This window comes from Nematocida ausubeli, assembly GCF_000738915.1.
Source record: "Nematocida ausubeli strain ERTm6 chromosome Unknown supercont2.2, whole genome shotgun sequence".
Taxonomy (NCBI): Eukaryota; Fungi; Microsporidia; genus Nematocida; species Nematocida ausubeli.
In genome coordinates, this window is record NW_026515635.1 from 710,728 (window position 1) to 732,650 (window position 21,923).

At 38.0% G+C, this 21,923-nt stretch overlaps 13 protein-coding genes across 13 annotated transcripts; 4 read left to right on the forward strand and 9 right to left on the reverse strand.

The window, feature by feature from the left end:
- Positions 1–585: 585 nt before the first annotated feature.
- On the reverse strand, positions 586–1,845 carry NESG_01011 (uncharacterized protein; the record flags this gene model as incomplete). Its single annotated transcript, XM_053048650.1, has 1 exon — positions 586–1,845. One exon carries the CDS (start codon positions 1,843–1,845, stop codon positions 586–588), a length of 1,260 nt encoding a protein of 419 aa, XP_052905410.1.
- A 39-nt stretch (positions 1,846–1,884) lies between these two features.
- Positions 1,885–3,033, reverse strand: NESG_01012 (uncharacterized protein; the record flags this gene model as incomplete). The annotated part of the gene is made up of 1 exon (XM_053048651.1): positions 1,885–3,033. One exon carries the CDS (start codon positions 3,031–3,033, stop codon positions 1,885–1,887), a length of 1,149 nt encoding a protein of 382 aa, XP_052905411.1.
- Positions 3,034–3,667: 634 nt separating this feature from the next.
- Positions 3,668–4,060, forward strand: NESG_01013 (uncharacterized protein; the record flags this gene model as incomplete). The annotated part of the gene is made up of 1 exon (XM_053048652.1): positions 3,668–4,060. One exon carries the CDS (start codon positions 3,668–3,670, stop codon positions 4,058–4,060), a length of 393 nt encoding a protein of 130 aa, XP_052905412.1.
- Positions 4,061–4,333: 273 nt separating this feature from the next.
- NESG_01014 (uncharacterized protein) lies at positions 4,334–5,290 on the reverse strand (the record flags this gene model as incomplete). Its single annotated transcript, XM_053048653.1, has 1 exon — positions 4,334–5,290. One exon carries the CDS (start codon positions 5,288–5,290, stop codon positions 4,334–4,336), a length of 957 nt encoding a protein of 318 aa, XP_052905413.1.
- A 699-nt stretch (positions 5,291–5,989) lies between these two features.
- Positions 5,990–6,559, reverse strand: NESG_01015 (uncharacterized protein; the record flags this gene model as incomplete). The annotated part of the gene is made up of 1 exon (XM_053048654.1): positions 5,990–6,559. One exon carries the CDS (start codon positions 6,557–6,559, stop codon positions 5,990–5,992), a length of 570 nt encoding a protein of 189 aa, XP_052905414.1.
- Positions 6,560–7,264: 705 nt separating this feature from the next.
- NESG_01016 (uncharacterized protein) lies at positions 7,265–8,644 on the forward strand (the record flags this gene model as incomplete). Its single annotated transcript, XM_053048655.1, has 1 exon — positions 7,265–8,644. One exon carries the CDS (start codon positions 7,265–7,267, stop codon positions 8,642–8,644), a length of 1,380 nt encoding a protein of 459 aa, XP_052905415.1.
- A 580-nt stretch (positions 8,645–9,224) lies between these two features.
- Positions 9,225–11,357, reverse strand: NESG_01017 (uncharacterized protein; the record flags this gene model as incomplete). The annotated part of the gene is made up of 1 exon (XM_053048656.1): positions 9,225–11,357. The coding sequence occupies one exon, from the start codon at positions 11,355–11,357 to the stop codon at positions 9,225–9,227; it is 2,133 nt and encodes a 710-aa protein (XP_052905416.1).
- An 822-nt stretch (positions 11,358–12,179) lies between these two features.
- Positions 12,180–14,132, reverse strand: NESG_01018 (uncharacterized protein; the record flags this gene model as incomplete). Its single annotated transcript, XM_053048657.1, has 1 exon — positions 12,180–14,132. The coding sequence occupies one exon, from the start codon at positions 14,130–14,132 to the stop codon at positions 12,180–12,182; it is 1,953 nt and encodes a 650-aa protein (XP_052905417.1).
- Positions 14,133–15,006: 874 nt separating this feature from the next.
- On the reverse strand, positions 15,007–16,317 carry NESG_01019 (uncharacterized protein; the record flags this gene model as incomplete). The annotated part of the gene is made up of 1 exon (XM_053048658.1): positions 15,007–16,317. The coding sequence occupies one exon, from the start codon at positions 16,315–16,317 to the stop codon at positions 15,007–15,009; it is 1,311 nt and encodes a 436-aa protein (XP_052905418.1).
- Positions 16,318–16,620: 303 nt separating this feature from the next.
- On the forward strand, positions 16,621–17,088 carry NESG_01020 (uncharacterized protein; the record flags this gene model as incomplete). The annotated part of the gene is made up of 1 exon (XM_053048659.1): positions 16,621–17,088. The coding sequence occupies one exon, from the start codon at positions 16,621–16,623 to the stop codon at positions 17,086–17,088; it is 468 nt and encodes a 155-aa protein (XP_052905419.1).
- A 72-nt stretch (positions 17,089–17,160) lies between these two features.
- NESG_01021 (uncharacterized protein) lies at positions 17,161–17,418 on the forward strand (the record flags this gene model as incomplete). The annotated part of the gene is made up of 1 exon (XM_053048660.1): positions 17,161–17,418. The coding sequence occupies one exon, from the start codon at positions 17,161–17,163 to the stop codon at positions 17,416–17,418; it is 258 nt and encodes an 85-aa protein (XP_052905420.1).
- A 600-nt stretch (positions 17,419–18,018) lies between these two features.
- Positions 18,019–20,100, reverse strand: NESG_01022 (uncharacterized protein; the record flags this gene model as incomplete). The annotated part of the gene is made up of 1 exon (XM_053048661.1): positions 18,019–20,100. The coding sequence occupies one exon, from the start codon at positions 20,098–20,100 to the stop codon at positions 18,019–18,021; it is 2,082 nt and encodes a 693-aa protein (XP_052905421.1).
- Positions 20,101–20,826: 726 nt separating this feature from the next.
- Positions 20,827–21,480, reverse strand: NESG_01023 (uncharacterized protein; the record flags this gene model as incomplete). Its single annotated transcript, XM_053048662.1, has 1 exon — positions 20,827–21,480. One exon carries the CDS (start codon positions 21,478–21,480, stop codon positions 20,827–20,829), a length of 654 nt encoding a protein of 217 aa, XP_052905422.1.
- Between the last annotated feature and the right edge of the window lie 443 nt (positions 21,481–21,923).

Genomic DNA, 21,923 nt, shown 5'->3' on the forward strand with positions numbered 1-21,923 from the left:
TGCATATTATTAAATCCACACTGTTTCACCACGTGAATATATACTCTGTAGTATTTTGGAATCATTGCCGTTACATCTTAAAAATTATAATTTTTAATCAAGTCCGTTATCAAGTGCATATAATTAAGCGTAGTAAAGCATATTTGTATTCTTCTTAGAATGTACATAGAATTAATCTAAATAATAGAAACGCACTTTTATTCACCAAATACCCTCTTATGGGCTATATACTAAGACAGGTCTTTTCTTTCCGTTCAACTGTGGCTATTAATAGAGAAGGAATTGAAATTTAGATATTTCTCCTGGGCATAGCTTGAATAGTAGGGCCTGGGGCAGTCTCAACGTATATATTTTATCCTAAGGGTTTTCGCTGGTTCACAAAACAAAAGCACAGAATGAACAATAGTAAGCAGATAACACAAGCAGATAATAAGATATATTTCTACTAAAGGTATCCAAACAAATTGTATAAAGGCCTTTACTAAATCAGCCAGACATACTGCCGTATTCTTCAGCAATGCACTCTGCCTCTGGGGTTTATTGCAGAGACAGGTGTCTAGTCTAAAGAGCACCATACTAGGCGGTCTATACAAATGTTCCATCCATATATCCCTCTATTATCTCCTTGACCATCTCCTTAGGCAGAACTGAGGCCCCTTGTTCCTTCATTTTCTTAAGGAATTCACTGTAGATTTCATTTATGTTTGTGTTTCCCTCCTGCACTTTCTTCTTTAAAAATTGGTGATACTGCCCAAGTGCTTCATTATTGTTTGCAGGAATTGGCTCAATCCTTTTGGTCATAATAGCCCGCAGATCTGCCTTCTCAACTCCATTGTGCAGTCGCATGAAATTTTGTACCTTTGATTCGCTAGATATGTCTTTCTTCTCTACAATATGTTTTATAGCCTCCTCTTTGTATGGTTTGAACTGTATGCCTTTGCTGTTGTATTCGTTGCTTATGAGCACAACCTTAAAACTGAACTTTTTTCTTTCCTCCTTTCTAAAGAGCCTCTCCAGCTTCTCCTTGTGCCGAACAAACAGCTTGTCTCTTCGGGCCCCCTCAAACTCGTCCACCACCAAAACCACTGTGGCAGAAATGGCACGCCCTGTTTTCTTAAATGCCTTGTCGATGAGTAGATTACTATAATACACCTCTACACCCTCTTCGTCAAGAATCTGCGCGATCTTCTCCATTACGTATGTCTTCCCTGTTCCTGGCTTTCCATGGATGTATAGAGTGTGGCGAGAGCTCTCTGTGATGCACTCTGCTATTTCTTTTATTTCTTCTGATCGGCCATCAATAGACAGACTGCATATTCTTTCTCTTATTTTGTCTTTCCTCTCTGGATCGTGCAAAACCTCTTCTACTTTCTTCATCATTTCTTTCTTTAATTTGGCTCTTCTCTCCTTTTCCAATGCAGCCTCTTCTGGAGTCTGCTTTGCTCTTTTGGAGGACCCAGGAATTGGCAGTCCTGTGACTGGGTCCAATTCCACAACCTCTCCATTCTCTCCTGGCTGCTTCTTCTTTTTCTTCTTCAAAGGAACCCCCTCTGGTGTCTTTGTTCTGGGCCTGCCCCTCTTTCTCTTTGGGAGATTCTTGGCCTCTTCTTTTTTTCTTTCAATTTCAGCCACTGCCAGTGCTTTTTTTAGTGGCTTCTTCTTCTCTATTTCTTTTAACTTTTCTTTTATTTCTTTCTCCTTTGCCTTAGTCACACGCTTTATGTTCTTCGCTTTATTCTCTTCTCGAACCTGCCTTGCTTGCTGCATTCTTTTCTCTCTTTCAAGTGCGGCTTCGTTTATTCTTAGTCTGGCTTTTACTGCTATCTTTCTCTCTGGCTTCCCCATTAAAAAAAACACTGAATAATAGATATTTTATTCCTTCCTTTATTTATGTTGCTCAAGATACTTAAATAGCATAGGTGCAATTATTTTTCTGCTAATGGCCGTGTCCACAGTGTACACAGTAATCTCATTGTCATTTAAGACAGCTCTTTTATTCACTGGCTTTCCCTCATATATTCCCTTTTCAATAAAATCCGTGCTTGGGGGATTGTAAATATAGAATTCTCTTTTGTTGTGCACCTTGCAGTTGATAATGTAGAATTCGTGCTTTTTCATTTCTACAAACTCTTTAATTGACTGCTTCCATTTTTCTGCTCCGTCTCTTGCAACCCACTCATCATATGCATACTTTACAGACGAAATTCCAAATGTCTTCTTTCCGTACTGTTTTGGAAAGTCGAATGACTTGTAGTCCATTTGCACAATCATATTGGTTGGTACACTTGGCTCGCATTTCTTCAGAGTTTTTAGTTCCTCCATGACGGTTTTGGCTGTCTCAAATAGTACGTCTGAAATACCCAGAGAAATATCCACTCCTTCCCTGTCTATATCATGGGTTCTTTTCTGTAGGCAGTTTGTGTCTGTCATGATTGGGATGGACATAAGCAGCAGGAATTTGTAATCAGGACTTCCTGTCTTTTCTTCTAGTGTCTTGGAGCATACGTGCCGTATATACCTGTATATTATAGAGCAGCAAGATCCTGCATGTAGCTGAATATTCATTCCTGTCAGCTGAGAGTGCACCTTGCTATTAAATTCAAGCAGTGCATGGTGGTCAATTATATGATCAACAGTAAATGCGTCAGAGAGCAAGAGGTCTTGGTCTGGCAGGTTAAAGTCAATCAGAAAGGCCTTTATATTTATCTTTGAGACAGGATATTCTTTATCTCCTCTTTTTAGCACCCATGCATCATTGTTTTTCACCAGAAATACAAGTTCATCAACAGACACGCCCATAATATCGCATATTTTCACTAAGTCTTGCTTGCACTTAAATATTTCTTTAGATAGGTTTACGACAGGAACTCGCCCAAGCATGACAGCAAGAATATGCGATCCTATAAATGAGTCCTGATCACATGAAGGATTACCCAAAACAATTTCTATAGACGAACTCTCTAGGTGTGCATATGATTTATCGAATAGTTCTCTAAGTTTTGTTGTTTTAATTATTTCTTTGTATGTCTCCATACTGTTGAGTTTTTTTATTTATTTATACTTTTTTGCTTTGGATGGTGTCTTTTTGCTACCAATAGGATCACGTGCACTGAATAGATAGATCAACCTATTTTCAGGAAAGAACTTCTCTTAAAATACTCGATCTAATAACCACTTAAAAAGGAGAAAAATCATCCAATCATCAGAAGTTGCAGGAATATAGAGAATAGATGTAGAATAGGCTGATTTATGTGCAGTGCATAGTAATTTAACTCTCATAGTCATGTATTCTTTGCTTATGTTCCACTCAGATAATACTTCTGCAATATAACTAGTTCTAAGCTGTATATTTTGTCTGTATTTAAATGGTTTTGTCAGCAGTTTATGCTGGTAATCTGCAGTATATTGCATGGTGTACTCTAATTAGTATAGATATTGTGATGTATTTAGAGTCTGTAAGCTGTTAATTGTCTGCTGAAAGAATAAAGCTAGAAGGATTTTAGAAGACCAAGTAAAAACACTTTTATACCCAAGAATGTGCATATTACTTCTGCAAAATGCAGCCCAGCTGGGTACTCTATGGTGTAGATGCATTTTGCACTAATAAAAGACAGTTAGTACTGGCTAATTCTTAACTTTTATTTTTTTAATTTTTCCCATCCCTGCAATGAATACAGAAATAATCCCAAAAACAGAGACGGAGTACAAAGTAATGGTTGAGGCCAGAGAAAGAGTTGGAATCCCAGCCACCTTCATATCATTCAAAAGATCACAAAGAATGGTACACCCAAGATACGCATTATTGAAAATAGAAAACGTCACCAGCAAAGAGCAGGCTGAAAAATACATTGGAAGAGCTGTTGAGATGTACATTCCAAAGACGAAAGTACAGCTGTCTGGATACAAGGAGAGAGTAGTTATGGGATACGTTCACAGAGTTCACGGAAATTCTGGAATTGTCAGAGCTAGATTTGAGAAGAACCTGTGCCCAAAATTCATAGGAACCCACGTGTACGTGCAGTTATACAAGGCTAACCCAAATTACTTCCAAAAAGACTAAATAAATTATATCTTGCGATAAACAGCAGAGGCTGCAGGTATCTGCACCACTTCTATCTCTTTGTGTCTTATTTGGCTACTTGTGATTTGCTCTATCCAGACGTAGTTAATTTCTGTCTTTTTAATTTCTGTGCTACTTGAAGTTCTCTGCAGAATGGAGAATTTTTAGTACAGTGTCTCAAGTATTTCAGCAGACTATTAGAACATGGCGGTGAATGGTGATTTCCTGCCAAGTGCGCTAATAGAAGAATCTGCTTGTGTCCTGCAGTCTGCACTACACAAAGTAGCACTTCTTCAAGTCAACTCTTTGACTTTCTGACTTGACTGCGCACTCGCTGAAGACATTTCCCTTCTTGCATACGTATGTAGCATTGTTGGTCGGGATAAACGTACCAAATGCACTGCATAGAAGCCTGCTACTGGTTCTCATGCTTTTGGGGCAGTACTCAGCTATTCTGGCAATGCTTTTTGAGCAGCCTGGGCAGTCTGTTTTTTCTCTCTCCCGGCACACTGGCGTAATGAAGCCAGAGATCCCCAGAGCAACTCTTTGGTAAAAGTAGTTGTGCTGCGGGACAGTCTTATAAACTAGCGTCTTCATTAGTGTTGCAGATATCTGGCAGTCCTTATACCTATTGGCAATGCTGTGAAAGAGATCTGATGTCTTTGGAAGCACTAGAAGAGAAAGAATCTGCTGGGGAATCTCGTCCTTATGCTTTTTGATGTACATGCATGCTTTCTTTTTATTTGGATTCTTTAGCTCGCATAGGCGTATGACCTCTCTGCATAGCACTGTCATCCGAACAGACTTCTGCGCTGTATCTACAGCTGGGAAGTTCTTGCTGTATGCAGCCTTTTGCTGATACTTTGTTGAAAGTGCCTGCTTTACAGAGTCCTTTGCTGCTTTATATGGCTCAATATCTATAAGGCTCTTAATCGGGTATTGGTTCTTTATTGACTGTGCAGTTCTTGTAAACCCTCTTTTTCCCAGGAATTCAATGAGTTCTACCATCATTTCATTATTCATTTTTTCCTTTGCTATTCTTTCTTCAATTTTCTTTTCCTCTTCAATTTTCTGGCACTCAACCTCTTTGTTCTGCAGATATTCCAGAAGACGGGATATTTTCTCGTGTATTTTATCAGAGGGTGTTTCACTTAGGGCATTCCCAAACTTCTGTGCAGAAAGATAAGTCACCTTCAATAGCTTCTGTAAAAGAACCTGCTTCTCATCCATGTAAATAAACCTTTAGTGGGCTGAATTTATTAATTTCAGACCACAGTAATTACTCTCGTGTGTATAAGTGTATTAGTATTATAATTCAGAATATATGATGTGTCTACAGATATAATGTATGGAATATCCTGATATAAAGTCATGAAATACTCATTGAGCAAGTAAGTCTTTGTCTTTAGACATCTGCACCATACTAATAATATTCTCTAGTTTGACATATTCTCAGAATACAAGTAATTATGTGTGCACTAGAGTGTATATGACCAGAAAACCCGATATAACCCGAATAAAGTGATTCTTGTGGTATTTTATGCCTGTAGATACGTTAGAATATATTCTAGTACCTCACGTGCAATGAACAAGCATACTTCTATTCATAAAATATCACTAACTGAAGAAAAATCTGTTTTATGCAACAAAAAATACAAGTAATTCTTCATCAATACACAAATTAAACTAGAGACCAAGAGAACTTCCCTATTTCTAAAGATATCGCACTGCAGGAAAAGGGTTTGTATTAAAGCATTTTTATTTAGACACTGTCTTATTGTTTGTTTGCACTCTGCTAGCAATTCCTTTAAATGCACGCATGCCCTTGCAAACAGACTATTTCTTCTGTCACAGAATGCATCTACTTTATACTATTCCAACAGACAGAAGGATCTTTGGCCTATACATTCACAGACTACACCAAGAAAGCTAGAACTGTCTAATTCCCTCAGCTGTGATTGCGCAGAAATGAAGTGTGCCGTAGCTTAAAACAAGCCTTTTTTTAATTCCCTCATATATTTCCTTCATTAACTCTACAGTTTGCTCTACGTCCATCTCACTTGTATGGCACATTTTCATTTTTGTCAAAAAGAATGGGGCACAGTATCCAGTGGCCATGTGCTTATATGACGAGCATGCACCGTATTGGTCTATCATGTATATCTGCCCAGATCCTTCAGAGATACCTCCTGCAATTGAGCTGACCTCAACTGGGGCCTTTCTCAACTTACTGTGAATTTCCATTTGGAGGGCACTAGCAAACACTTTCTCTGTTATGTTCAGGCCGTGTGCTATACTCTCATACCTAAGGCCCTCCAGGACACCTTGGACCACTCTGTCACAGTCCCCTAGGTTACCCCCAGAAATCACAGCTGATTTATTGTTGATTTCAATGCATTTGTTATGGTCACTTTTTGGAACCAGAATATTATTTCTATACATCGTGTCACATGCTAGTATTACGTAATCCTTTCCAGCTACTCCGAACAATGCATCCATACTTATAAATAAATAAAATATTATAACCCGAATATAACCCGAATTATTGCATCTGCAGTAAAACCAAAGCACTGAACTATCTTGAAGGAGTCTTTGACAAAGAGCAACAAAAATCAGATTTTATTGCAAAGTGCATGCAGATGTAGTAGTGCCAGACTTGCAAATATAACCTGATATAACCCGAATACTTAAAATTCCATGAACACATAATTCCATGAACACATCCTAGTATTAGTGTGCTTCTTTGGTATATGCACAATAACCAGATTATCTACTTGAATATGCAGTTCTTGCTATTTCATCTGTACTGCATTATAGTACACTGTGATTTATTGTTATTTATGGATATTCTAGGGATATTCCAGGATATTTCAGGATATTTCAGGATATTTTCATTGCAACATTTGACGGGTGTGAAATTCTAGTGCTAGAGAATACTAAGAATAGTAGAGAATATATAGTTAGCATAAATTACAGCAGTATCAACTTATTTATCAACTGCATGCTTTAGTGAAATATCAAGTACTGCGAGCTTATTCTGTCATCTTCTGTCTTCATCTTCTATCTTTATTTCTATCGCCTTCTATCTTCATTTCTGTCATATTCTGCTGTCTTCTAAATAGTATAGTTTTAATTTATATAGTGCATTCTTCTGGCTTAATACGCTAAGCTATTTACATTTCTTGCAGAGTAAACAATAAACAAATGGGAAAGAGTCTGCGCACACGCATGCTTACCTTTGGTGTATGCGCCTTTATTCTTTTTTCTATACTCCCTCAGCTGGACCTCTTAAGTATTAACAAGTTTAATCTGCTGTGTGTTCTGTGCTTGGCATATTTCATTGGGAGTACATACTACCAGGCTGTGTTCATTCTGTACTTCATCTTAAACTCAGCTGACATCCTTTTTATTATAGATAACATTCAGCTGGTGCTTTTCTACAGCTTAGTATACTCCACAGATATTCCTATCCTGGCAAATCTATCTTATGGACGAGCTATTTATAGAAGCTTTAAGAAAAAAAGTATAATTCCCATTATGGTGTCTGCTATGGCTGGCCTTGCTGTCTGTGGCTGGAGAATATTTGAAGCCCAGAAAATATCTCCTATGGCTACTTCCCCTTTGATGTCTTCTTCTTTTGTTCATCTGCACTCTGGTCTAATTTACATCAGTAGCACAGAAAGCTACTATGGGAATTATAATAGAAAGCAAGGGAGCGGAAATAGGGCTGTAGTAGGGACAAAGGAGAAAACACAAAATACAGAATGGAAGGTTATTCTTGAGGGGCTTGAGGGAAATCCTGCACCAACTGTCTCCATAACAAGTGGCTCTGTTGTTTATCTGCAGAATGCACAGACCAAAGAGTACATGTACACAGCAGATGTTGCATCGCCTTTAACTCTCTCTAATCAGGAAGTATCTACTACCCAGGCACTGACAGATGCAAATAGGTTCTTAATTCTAAACACAGATGGAGACATGACAAAGACTGTGTCTATATTCAGTGATGGGCTGTTTTATCTGAAGAATGTCAGCACAGGCGTATTTATTCGTGTTTTGAAAAGAAAAACACCCATAGAAGACGTGAAAATAGCACGGGGATATGAAATAAATGGGCAAAAAGAGACCGGAGTGAATATATATGTTGGGGGAAGTACCTGCCTGTGGAGTGCCCGGGTGATTGATACCTCTAAGGTAACTATTAAAGACTGGTGTAAGAATATACTGGCGCATATTTATAGAGCAGGAAAAAAGAGGCTTTACATAATTTCTCGTATAGAAGGCTTAACTGAGGAGGAAAACCCCCAGTATAATCACCACTATACATACATGGGCAGATACAACGTGCTTATGTATGGGGTACTATTTATGTTTTCTGGGCTGCGTGGGATGCTTGGGAAAGAGCGTATCTGGGAAAAAGTAATTTCGTGCCTGATTGACATTCTACTGTGTCTTGTCTTTAAGAAAAAATGCACAAAGGCAGTGGTATACACGGCAGGCGTTATTGGCATACAGAATGGACTAAAGTTGCATAAACTAGTTAGAGAGATTATCACTTTGAGAACCAAAGTAAAGAAAGACTAAAGGCAGGTAATATACCAGGGCCACCATATTTCCAGATGTATACTGCATCTTAGTATTGAAATAAAGTGCATTCTTTAGAAATTCAAGTTAATAAGCGAGTATTACTCTCTTTCTTTTTGTTCTCTTTCTTTTCGTTTTCATTTTATTTTTGTATTATTTTACATCTGTATATATTGGAGAATTATTGTCTTTCTACAGTGTAGATATTCTAAAAAAAGTGCACTAAATAGACAACTTCTTTTAGGAAATATTCTAAAGTCATGAAAATGCAGCTGCATCTGCAAAAGTTATAAAGAGATAAGAGTAGGTACCTATCATGCACTGAAAAATCCCACTGTAATACATATATTACTATACAAGTATATACTAACAATCTGAAAGAGATGATGTAAATAGGTCTAATAAAGAATTGCTCAAATAACATGAAATTTCACTTCAATGGGCCATGAGTGCTTTCTTAGTCTTTGAAATACTCAGACTAATAATCCAAAAATATAAATATACAGATCGTAAATATTCAGAATATAACTACTTTATTCATAACCCTCTGAAATTACCACTAAAAGCATAGTGAGTGTGCTTACTCTAGAACAATTTGTGCGTAGAGCTTTCTCTGGCCGCTTTCCCCAAGAAGGGCCAAGCCCACAAGCCACGATGTATTTGTCCATCCAAACCCTTCTCTTGGCACATGGCGTATCTGGGCCCCAATGTTTCCGTACTCTACGTTCACTTTGTGCGAGCCTGTCTTTATATTGTACTTCTCAGTAACCACTCCGTTATATCGCGCAAAAAGCTTTCCTACCATTGTGCACCATTTTAGGGCTAGGCTTTTCGCCAGATCAGCATACCCATAGTTCACTAGGCCTATCCACCCAAGCATCTGGTGAGGGGCCCATCCATATGGATAGTCCCACTGTTTTTGTGTTTCACTTTTTTCTGCTCCCACAGCACAGCTTTCTTCAGTTCCTGTGAATATTCCTCCTGCCCCAATCAGATCACCCAGACCGTGCACCAGTATTTCAGCCTTTTTCTCTTCTGCTGCTCTTGTAAATAGCGGATACAGAGTAGTGGCACCCTTATAGTCACTTAGTTTGTTGCTCTTAATGTTGTAGTCGTAGTATGCCTCTCCGTTCCACAGAATTGTATTAATGGCTGCTTTCCTTCTATTTGATATTTTTTCTATCTCAGGAACATGCCGCAGCTTTAGAATATCCTGCTCTGTCTTGTACAGCAGTGAGTTTAGGTCAACTGTGTACAGATGTGATGCAATGCCTTCAACTCTCTTTGAAGTATCGTGCCCTGACTCCCGCACTGCCCGATCATTTTGCAAAAACTCTTCAAGTTCTTCCGAAACTACCTCTCCTCTGTTGTATTTCGCAATGTACTCGTTAAGATCACTTGCTGACCAATTAGCAGCCTCTGGCACTATCTCCCGAATTGCTGCAAAGAAATGTCCCTCTTCTGTTTCTAGAGGGATTCCTTTTCCTCCAGGTGCATGCCGTGTGAGGTGTATTTCTTCATTGTACCCTCTGTGGAAGTAGTAGTATTCGCTGATCATTGCGTCCACTGCTTTCTCTATCCATCCCTCAAGTGAGTTTCTCTCTTGCGCTGTAAGATGCGATATAAGCTCTACTACAAGAGTTGAGAACAGAGGGGGATTTCCACGAAATAGATAGTAAGACCTATTTGCGTTGAGTATTTTTCCATACGCTTCGATTTGGTATCTCAGGTTCTCTGCTATGGAAAAGGCCTCTGACAGTTGGTTTGACAAGATAAGACCCTTTGCAATGAAGTAGGAGTCCCATCCGTACATTTCATTAAACCGGCCACCTGGCACATAGAATGGACATGGACCTTTACCCTGCCTAATATAACCTCCTCTGTTTTCTGGCGGTATCTGTGGATTGTGCCATGCCTCTGCAAATGGCACTTTTTTGTTCTCCTGCTTGATTTCTTCTTCAAAGGCCTTTGGTTTTGTGCAGTACGCCGCCTGCTCTGCCTGAGAGGCATCCGCTAGCTCTGCGGGTGAGATAAAAAAATATGTGTGCGAGAGCGACAGGAGGCCTGGTGCTGTATCGCACAAGGCTTCTCGGGAAACAAGAGTGTCTGCAAAGAAAACACCTGCCTGGCATGCCTTACTAGTTCTCAGCTTAATCATTCGCACTAGAAAACCAGAATCTGCTAGGCTTGCAATTATTTCTTTGTAGTACTGGATGCTCTCTGTGTCAAACGACGGAACATAAAGGAAGTACTCTACTCGTGATATTTTTGTGTCAATTAGCGCTAGCTTTAGCCCATTCAGATCAAGCACTCGCCTGAGATTAGGCCAGAAACAGGTTTTGATGAGCCTTGTGAGCCTATTTATAGTGTGCTCATTTATGATTTTCTCAGGAACTATAACTGTCTTAAGGTTTATGTCGACTAGAGCCAATTCCTGCAAAAGAGTGGAGATGCAGTAGTTTCCCTCCAGCCAGATTTGATCTCCATACTGCCCGTCAATTAGATACTTCTTAGGGCCTGCATCATCTACTGTAATTGTTCCATCTTTCGTAGTGTCCTCTTGGTCCAGCAGCTTCTGGATGGTTTTTTGCACATCACACACAAACTCTCTGGCTTTGTTTATCTGGGCTGATTTACGCCTAGTTGGAATTTCTTTAGTAGCTTCAGGCTGCACTGTTCGCCTTCTTCCCTTTGTAGGAGTTACTTCTCGCATAACAATAAAATAAATGAAAATGTCCTTATATACAAATTTAACAGTACATATCTTCAGTATAGTATGGAGAGAGCAAGAAACTCGCCGTCTGTGAACTGTGTGCCTTATATTGTGTTTGTTATACATGTTCATTCTGCTGCAGTGCCCAAGCATATTTTTTGTTCTAGTTACACAGTGCCTCTGTACTTTTGCTTTGAATTTCGTATGAATAGCACTGCAACCAGATAGGAAGTGGACTTACATGCAAGATAAAATATGCAGAGTCTGCCTGGTTTAGTGCTGTCTCCAGGCTACTTAAAGCATTACACATTATTATTCAGAGTCCGCTGTGAATTTATCATATAAATAAAGCTTCTTCAAGTCTATACGTAGATTTCATATAAAGTACTTCTTCGTGGTTGGCAATTATTACTAATGGTCCTTTTTTACTGCAGTTTGTAAGATTTAAGGTGTTCTAGATATCTACAAAAGTTTTTGTTACATAGATAAGCACTAATATAATATAGTACGTGGTATCTTACAAGCTATTTAAGAAAATTTATTGTTCTCTTTATTATAGCTGAGCCTTCTCTGAAATATTAAACTTGATTTTTCTATTGGGGTGAAATTTATTAGAGTAGTCTGGCATACAAAGAGTTTTTCATTTATACGAACTACTTTGTGACCTCAGACTAATGATGTGATAAATACCACAGTGCATTTTTAGTTATTTTCCCTAAAGTCATTATAACCTAGTAACTCTGTGCAGGTTTAGATATTTCTCTTTGACTGCCACCTATGTAGAACCATTCAACTAATATATGTAAATAGCACATATAGGAACTAAAAGGCTACATATCTCATAATTCTACCATAAACTGTTGGTATGATCACACTATCTAGCTTTTTTATGTAGAAGATCCATGTGATCAGCATGTTATTTCTTATTTTTATGTTTTCTAGATCTAGAATGATCAGAATCTTTTTGTACTCTGGCAGAATCTCAATTATAACTTTTCTAAGAAGATCGTACTTGTTATGTGAAAAAGTACTATACTGCTTAAGTTCATCCAAAATTTTATCTTCAAGGAGAGTAACTGCACTCTCTATATACTCTATGTATATACGGTCTACCTTATCTTTTTTATCTTCTAGCTTATTTCGAATCTGCTTTACTAATTCAATAATTAGACCGCAGACTGGCACTTCCATAGTGCAGGGTCTGTGCAAGCTTTTATTGAGTAATTGTAATAAATCCTGCTCTCTGCATTCTGGATTATAGTTTTTCTCTATATATTTGTTGATTGACTCCATTTTCTTTATGTAGGCGTAGTTGTTATTCAATATTTCCACTATCTTATCAATAGGATAGAATTTTATCGTATTGTCTTCCAAATCATTGTTTCTCATAATCTCCTCGTCTGCAAATCTTTTTAATACGTTATGCTGGGCCAGCCCAAATTTCACTATTTCTATGTCCATATCTGTGATAGTTTTGATCTTCTTAATAGTGGCTTCTATCTTTTTATTTGCAGCTTTTTTCTCAGACGCAGTACACTCTTCTAAGTTAACTATTTGATTCATCAATATATAGTAGTCCTGCCTAAAAATATCGTAGCCTCTCTGTACCTGATCTGGGTATTTCTCCATAGGACATACATCGTTATTGCATGTTTCGCATATTTTTTTTATCATGTCATCTTGCTCTTTTATGTATTTATGAATGCTGCTTCGAAGCTTTTCCATTTCAAATCTATGCTGTTTTCTAAGTACATTGATCGCCTGCTCTATTTGTTTCTGATTTGTCGTGTCAAAGGCTACCTGTACAAACTCCCCTCCATTGAAAAATACCTGATCACCTGACTTTCCTATAATATGATATGCCTCTAGCATTGTTTTTCTAAAGCCAAGCAGCTTTTTCTTGAGGATGTCAAGACGGTTTACCATTTTTTTAAACCTCTTAATTAATTTGTCAGTCTGGTCTGTTTTTTCAATTTGGTTTATGCAATGTTCCTCATTGGAAGCAAATAAATTCACATGGGAAATTGTCGCTCTGACTAACTCACTGTATGTTTTCATGAACATGCCAAAACTATTGTAGTTTAGGTTTCCAAATATATTTCTATCAATAAAGTTTAGCAGAATCTCTGTATCCCTTGCTGTGGCTATCTTGAAGTTGTATGAGTATAAATAGCCTATCATTTTACCAACAAGTATAGAAGGCATTCCAATAAGTTCAAGATATCTACCAATAATAAACCTTACATCTCTTGTTTCAAGAGATTCTTTTCCAGAGGATTTCTTCTCTAAATTCTCTAATTTGTCTACTAGTTCAGATATGTCACTGTTCATTATTTTATCCGGATTCTCCAAGAGTCTAACAACTATAGCGTAGTTCTGCCTATTGTCATACGCCACCTCCCTAAATTTTGCATTATAGTGCTGCTCTATTTTAGCCTTGTTAAGCTTGCTTGTACTGCTGTACAGCTGGAACATATGCTCCATCTTTTGGTTTTTTGAATATTTGGCGTATTCCGAAAACACTTTATCGCATCCTTTATCTGCAACATTTAGCATGTCTTCTAGCCGTGCATAGCTTATAATTGGTGCCATATCATCAGGAGATTCTGCTCTTGGAGTAGTAGAGTCTAGCCTAAATCTCACTTCATCTGTAGTCAAGTTATGTTCGTCTAATAGATTATGTACATCTTCTATTTCTTCAGGAGACAGCACCATAGTAGAAACTATCCTGCCGATATATGCTGCAAGCACGATATAAATGATGTGTATTCTCATAAAAGAAAAAATATTTTCAGTTAATTTCTACTATTATAAAAACTGCCATGCCAAAAATGTATAAATAATTCCAATTACTGTATTATTTACTTATCCTTGCGTGCATCCATTATTGGCTGTTTTAATTCCTTGGTGGTGTGGCATTTACAGAAAAAGAATCTAATCACCTAGTGTTTTACATTGGTTGTTCTATCTAAGTTAAATCAAAACCAAAAGATTTTAAAGTTTGGCTTTCAATAAACCTCAAGCTTACTAATACCACACTCTAGGAAAATAAACAAAATTCTGTCTATTCTGTCTATTATGTGTATATAAAGGGTATGCATCTGCATGCATGGGACATTTCATATACACCTGCTGTTATAATGGTTTTTGTTGACTGTGTTTATTTAAACCCTTCTATATCTTTTTCTATGCTATAATTTCTATCTATATAGCACTGAGGAATTTAGCAGACTCCCAGATAAACTCCCAGATAAATTGGCAAGACATATGTGTACCTTCATGGTGTACAGATTTTTATGGTGCATTAGTGGTGTATTGAAATTCAAGTGGTACCAAATCTTGAAGACGTCTATCTTAAGTAGAATATGGTATGTTTGTGCAAGTTTATTACTATGTGCCTGTGGGTAGCCTGCAGTGCTGTGTCACAGCATCTTTGTGCTGATGGCGTGATTTAATTTATTTATTTTTGCATGCACTGCATATAATATTTGCCCATAAATATAACTCTAATAACCTGATATAACCCGAATTACTTAAATCCATGGATACAGCAGAATTGTAGTAGATTTAGACAAAAAGGAGAAAGATTGCACAATGTGCCGTAATTGTTCTAGAAACACACAATGTTCGTTTGGCTTTATTTAATATGCTAATTGGCGAGTGAAATAATATTTAGAGTGTTTAGCAATGCATCAGCTCTGCCTTTAATTACAGACATCATATTGGATAGATTAAAGTGCGTTGCCAGCTTAATAATATTTTTCACCAACCACTGGATTAGAACTGTAGTGTATGCCTCCATGAAGTTTGCACCAAAGTATGCAACTACCACAAATAAGGCACTGCATAAAATACCTAGTAGGAGAGACATGTATGCATGTGCCCTTGAGTTGTCTGCGCGTATGGGTATTCTGTTTTCATGCTGCTTCTTTGAGTCAGAGGACACGTGCCTATTGTTTATCCAGCGAATCAGGTTGGACAGCACACGCAGTCCAATAACTGCTCCATAAAAGAACGATATAATTGCAGAGGAGTGGATGTATTTTGCGGCAAATCTATACTTCAGAGGAAGGAAGATAAGAAGCATCGTGTACGTCATGTATAAGCTGGCGAATGCAGTCATAGTAGCAACCACTGGGTTTCTCTTAATTAGCTCAGAGGGCTTTCTGCAGTCGAACAGGCCATGGCCAATCACAGACATAAGGAATATTACAGCAATCTGGATTACCATAATTAGTATTTGCAGAAGGACAGGCATTGAGGCTAGGTTCATTTCGTATAGGAATCTAGAAGTGAAGAGAAGCAAGCCAATCAGAGGAAGAATTGAGAAGGAGAAGACCATCTCAACACCCTCATTAGAAGAGAGGAACAGTAGCCGCAGGAAGTACAGAATAAACAAAGGTGCAATTATAAGGTACTTACTAGAGGCCAGGAGTTTCTGTAGCCTGGTGCTTGCGTCAAAGTAGCTATGGATATTGTTGATGCACCTGTAGTACCGCATCTCATCGACGAAGAATACCCCAAAGCTGATCAGGACATACACCCCGATCATGTGAAATATATAGAATGCGCCATCCTGCGACATGAATCTGTTGTCAAATGGGACTTCGTTCTCTCCATTCCCCTGTACCCCTTCTCCTATATTTTCTTTAACTGGTACTGCTGGATCAGATGTATTTGATAAAAATGACTGCGAGTCATTTAATGCTCTGCTGCGTGTATGCGTGCTACTTTGCTTCCTTAATTGCTTATCTTCTTCAAGCCCACTTTCTCCCATAGGGATGCTACTTCCATTTGTATGATCATTCCCTGCAGGGCGGTTGATGCTCGGGCTTTTGTCTGTGAAGTGTGTCTTTGTTGTGACATATGAATCAAGAGAACTTGCTGGCGAGGACATAACTATGCAAGAAAGCGTCATACATATAATTATGATGGTTCTAAATTTTCTTGCTATGCTCATCTATTAAAAATTTTCAGAAAGTGGAAATATATATAATTTTTTCTAAAATAACGGATTAATTACACTAAAGATGCTTATATTATCACTAAAGCAGCCATCTCCATCCGGTTTCTTCTACTCAGGCCGTGCGCTTATTCCTGTTCTGACTAATTTGCTGTAAATAGGTGTGTACATGCGCAGATTTCCGAAACTTATTGGCTCTATGGAAGAAATTTCCCCGTATGAAAGAAAGTGTCCAATAAAAATTAAAAAAGGAATTAAAGGAAGAGGCATATAACTATCTATATTTTATTCTAAAAAATAATGAAAGAGAGCACGAAGAGAGAAGAGTTGATGACAGAAATCAAGACCCTTCCAATGAGCAAGATAAAGACCAGCAAAAGCGCGCTAATTAGCAGGATTATTCAAGGAAAATACTCTGAGCTGGAGCAGATTGAGCTGCGGAGAGAGCTTCAGAAGAGATTTATAAATGACTCTGAAGGAAAGAACAATCCGGAGTCAAAGCTCTCCGAAACTGAAGACGCCATTAAGAGGCAGTGCAACGTGTCTGTTGAGGCTGCAAAGAAGCTTGCAGAGTCAGATGGAAAGCTGAGCAAAATAAAGCGCAGTCAAGAAAGAATTTCAGAAGAGATGAAGAAGGCAGAGTGCACTCTTCAAAAGAAAAAGTCAAAAGAGTTTAGAGAGGAAATTCTGCTCATTGGGGCATTTGGCATTTTCTTTAGCATTTGTTCATACATCCTCTTAGATAAGTTTGTGTTACAGAGAGCCTAACACCAGCGCGCACTCAACCCGAAACACTGTAGCAGGTCGGGTATTTATGAAAGAAACACAAAAGGAAAGCACATGTGGATTATTATACTTATGCTGCTTGGCTATGCTTTATGTATTGAGGAAGAAAGCATAAAGCTTGCCTCCATCCATGCTGATACAGTGGCTGTTATTTCGCTGTTTATGATACTGGGCCTTACGTTCTCTGTCTCTCTCTATGGCATTAAGAAGCTAATTGAGAAGAGCCCAAAGCACATGACAAGTAGAAGTCATCTATCCCAGAGTTTCATTCCTAGAAAGCAGACAACTGAATATGAGGTGATTTCTTTCTAATAATAAGCTAGAAATAAAAGAGTTTTATATCTATATAGCTTAAGTCACCCTTATCCCAGTATTAAGAGTAGAAGATTATGGGCCCTTTGCGAATCAATAAACACTTCTTATTTATCCTCTCTCTATGCTGTATACTTCTTTTAGTCTGGGCCATACCTGCACTCCACCAACTGCACTATCATTATGTGGGTGTAGGTCTCTTTTTATTCTCCTCAGCACTCCACTCCATGTGAGTTTGCACTTTGCAGTGCTCCATGACTGTATTTTCAAGATACTTCTCCAAACAGTGCTCTAAGGTGTTTGAGCTGAATAAAAACACTGCAATTGGCTGCGAAAATACAATGCTCTATTCCTACTTATATCCGTGCATCTTGAGTTATATCTGTGCAAATGCATAATAAGACTTTGGTGGCTGAGTGGGGAATTGAATACCCGATCCTTTCTATGCAAAAGAATAAAAATAGAATCTCTTCAGTATAAAGAATAAGAACATTATTTATTTGAAATAAACCAACTATTACATTAGCATTTAACTCACTTTCTCATGATCTTATTTATAGCAGATTTGAGCATTGTCCATATAAACATGCTAGCTCCTTGCTATTCAGATGGGGCCTGCTGGTGCTCTGCATTCTGGTCTTGCTGTGTGCTCTCCTCTTCAAGCCTCTTCTTCTCTGCAAGCCTTCTTTGCTCCTCAAGCTGCTCCTGCTCCATTTGATACTTTCTCTGTCTCTCCTGTCTCTCCATCTCTTTAATGACTTCAGACTGCATGAACTTAAAGATGTCAAAAAGTCGGTGTATTCCTGGATAGACAGGTGGGGTGATAGTAACCCCGTATTTCTCTGTGAAGTTGTCAGATAACTTCTTTCCTGCATCATTCCACTCGCTTTCCAGAGAAACTTCCTTCTCAAGAGTGTCTTCAAACGCAGTTACCTCTTGCATTGTTTTTGCAGATGCTGCAAGTTCTTCCACTGTCTGACTGTGCTCCCAGAGACTTTCGGTTGCCTTCTCTGCAGAGGAAAGAATAGACAGAGAGTCTGAAAGAAGCTCAATTGTGTTGTATATACCCGTCTGTATGGAATTGATCTTGCTTTCTATCTCAACAACCATCCTTTCCTTGTTAATATATCTATCCTCAGACCTTTTCATTTCGATCATGTTCATTTCATCTAATATGCTAAATGCCTCTACGTCATCTGAAGTAATATGAATTCCTCCTGTAGATGTCAGGCTTATGACGAGCTTTACTGCTTTCTTTTCATCATTTGCCTCTTCGACAACATCTTTCTTTTCCTCTGTCTTAGAGTCATCTTCTGGCTGCACAGTCTTTTCTTTTATTTTTAATGAGTACACTGGATAGTCTCCTGCATATACAGTCATTACACTTTCCTCATCTATCTTTGCAATCTTTACTGTCTTTTTTGGGCACTTCAGAAGCACAATCTTTGGGTCATACTTCTTCCCAGCCACCTTGGACTTCATCTCCTTGACATATCGCGTGTGCTTGTCAAACACCATGATAGTCCGTGGGTTTGTGCTGCTTCCCACAACCTTTATGTAGTATGGATGGCTGGTTGTGTCCCAAATCACAGGATCATATCTAAACCTGTGGAATGGGCTCTCCATGAGTCTTCTGTAGACCCCGCCAAGCGCCACAGACTCGTCTGCATTCAAATGCATCTCTGGCTTTTTATTGAGTGTTTTTTGTATAATGTCCTCAATAAAGAACATCTTTGATGACCCTCCAGTTATCTCCACGTCTATCACAGTGTTTTCAGTGATCTGCCCCTGCTTCTCTATCTGCTCTCTCATTCTGCGTAGCTCTACCTCCAGCTCTGAAAAAGCGCCTGCCACCTCTTCTATGTCTGCCTTTGTTATGGTTACCCCAACCGACCTATCGTACGAGGCATCCACCTGGGTGGTTACAGAAGAAAGTCCAAATATAGCTCCCTTGATCCACTCTATTTTTTTCAGATTTCTTATGCCAAACTCCTCCTTGCTGAAGAGATCAGGTATGCTCTTGTCCAGCCCGTTGTATATCTTTCTCAGAAGATGCTCTGTAATTGCGCTTCCTCCAACATTCACAGTGGATCTTCCAATCACCTGAATCTCAGTGTCAACTATAGATGCTGTGGTAAGTGTGCTTTTGTCGCTTCCTATGTCGATGAACCCCACTATCTTTGGCACGTCTGACGACCTTCTGCTTAGATAGTACGCGCACAGTGCAATGGAATCTGAAATGCACTCCACTCCTATTTTTGGGTTGATAAGCTCAAGTATTTTAATCAGAATATTCTTGTGCAGCTCAGTGTACGAGCACGGCACTATTATCTCTACCTCAAGCTCGTTTGTAGATATGTTCTTTGTTTCGGCATAGTGCGTGATTAAGTGGTTTAAAAGACCATACACATGCGATGTCTTTGGTACATCTGCCTTTTTTGCGCCCTTTGCTGCAATCTGTGCTGCAAGGCTCTCTATTTCGCTTCTTATGGCCTCTGCCACCTTCTCTCTGTCCTTGCAGGTAACATTGATATTTCCAAAGGATCTTATCTTGTTTCTGTAATCTATGGCCATTTTCGTGCTTCTGCCCCCTGTTCTGCTCAGGATTATTTCGCCCGCAGAGGTGTCTGATGAGGCTAATACTGTTTTATAACTTCCTAAGTCAATTGAAAGAATCTTCATAAAAAAAAAATAATATGCTTATTTAACCATACAGAAATATCCAGAAAATTCAAAAGGCTGTTTTTAAATTTCCTTTCTTCAAATAGAGGCAGGCACCTAGCATTCTACATATAAGTTGTGTTAAAAACAGAGCGCACATAACTAAACTGCTAGGTGCATAATAAGTGCATATATTTATGTCTCGTATAAATAAAACTTCAGAGTGAGTAATCTTCTACACATTTTACAGTGCAGATATATACGTATTTTTGGAATCCTAAATTATCACATGCTTCTTGTATTAGTAATAAGCTATTTTTGAACAGGCAGAATACCACTTCTGCTCTTTTTTCTGAATATTTTTGGGCTGTAGCGTATACTTGGCAAAAACACTTTTTAGACACTGAAGCATCTATATGTTTGTGTGGTATTTCTCTTGTAAATATTTCTTCTACTTATATGTGTTAAAAATATATTACTAATTTCTTAAATATACCACTTTTTCTTAAAGAAGTCTTGTTAAGCTTTAGTATTTGTTGCGAACTAAAAACTAAAGAAAAAATGTATTTTAAACTACTAATGTGTATAGAGAGATTGGCACCATTATTTATTCAAAAACTCAATTTTTAAATAGCTTGGTTTTTCAGCTTTAAAAGCTTATATTAGAGCGAATAAAGCAATTCGCTTCTTGCCGTGTGAGCAAACACTATTATTATGTTGTTTCAAATAAAATGTGTATTGTCTGCACTAGGCAAGAGTTCCAGTAACTGTAGGAGTTGTAACTTCGGGGGTTTCCTCTCTAACTTCAGGAATTGGAACTATAGGATTTGCTCCATATCTAAGTCTAGCATACCAGTTATATAGATATTTCTGTATACTATCTACTCCATTTTTTATTGGAGTATATATGTAATTAAATGCCCTCATTAACATAAAAGGGAATTTTTTATCTGCTACTTCTGGTTTAACTTGAGCAACTGGTCTATCTTGAGCACCTTGTTCGGGTATAGGTGTGGTGTTTGTATTGGGGTTGAGAGTAGCATCTACTACTCTTGGTTTAACTTCCGGTTTAACTTCTTTGGGTTTAACTTCGGGTTTGGGCTTGATTTTAGTTGGATTAACTAGGTTGGGCTGAACATCTGATTTCTTGCTAGAGTCCCTTTGTTCTTCTTTGGAAAGTTGGGCGTTATGATGTGCCTTTCTCTTTTGCACTTTTAATTCTGTAAGCTTTTCGGGTTCGAGATTAGTAGTAGATTTGGGTATCATACTAGTATCTTTATCAGAGGAGTCGTTTCCGAATTTCGTTAATACCAAGTATATTGCAATGAATGCTATTGCTATTACAATTCCCATGATGAGTGCGATAATCTTGTTTGTTCTGTTCTTTGTTATTGTAGTCATGTTTTTTTAAAAATTTTAAACCACTTTTATACTTATTTTTTAATTAATTAATTATCTAACTCTTTATAATAGAAGAAACTATCTGATGTAAGCACATTTAGAAACATATTTTTATTAAAAAGGGTCATAAACTTTGTCTTTAATACTGTTTTACGAAACAAAAATCTTTCAGTTTAGCCCTATCTCAGATACTATTGTTTCTTAGAGGGAAGAAACCACTTTCCTCGCTTGAAATATGCTATAAGTGATTATTGTTTTTAAATTAAAATTAATTTGCTAATTTTTGTTTTTCATTTATTTTTATTTGCTGGTGCATTCTACGTGTTTACTAGTAGATTGCATTATTAGTTGATTATTGACTAGCAGTCTGTAAATAGACTGTTGTGTGTTCATGATAGCATCTGACAGCATAAACATTATTGGTAATAACAACTAATGATGGC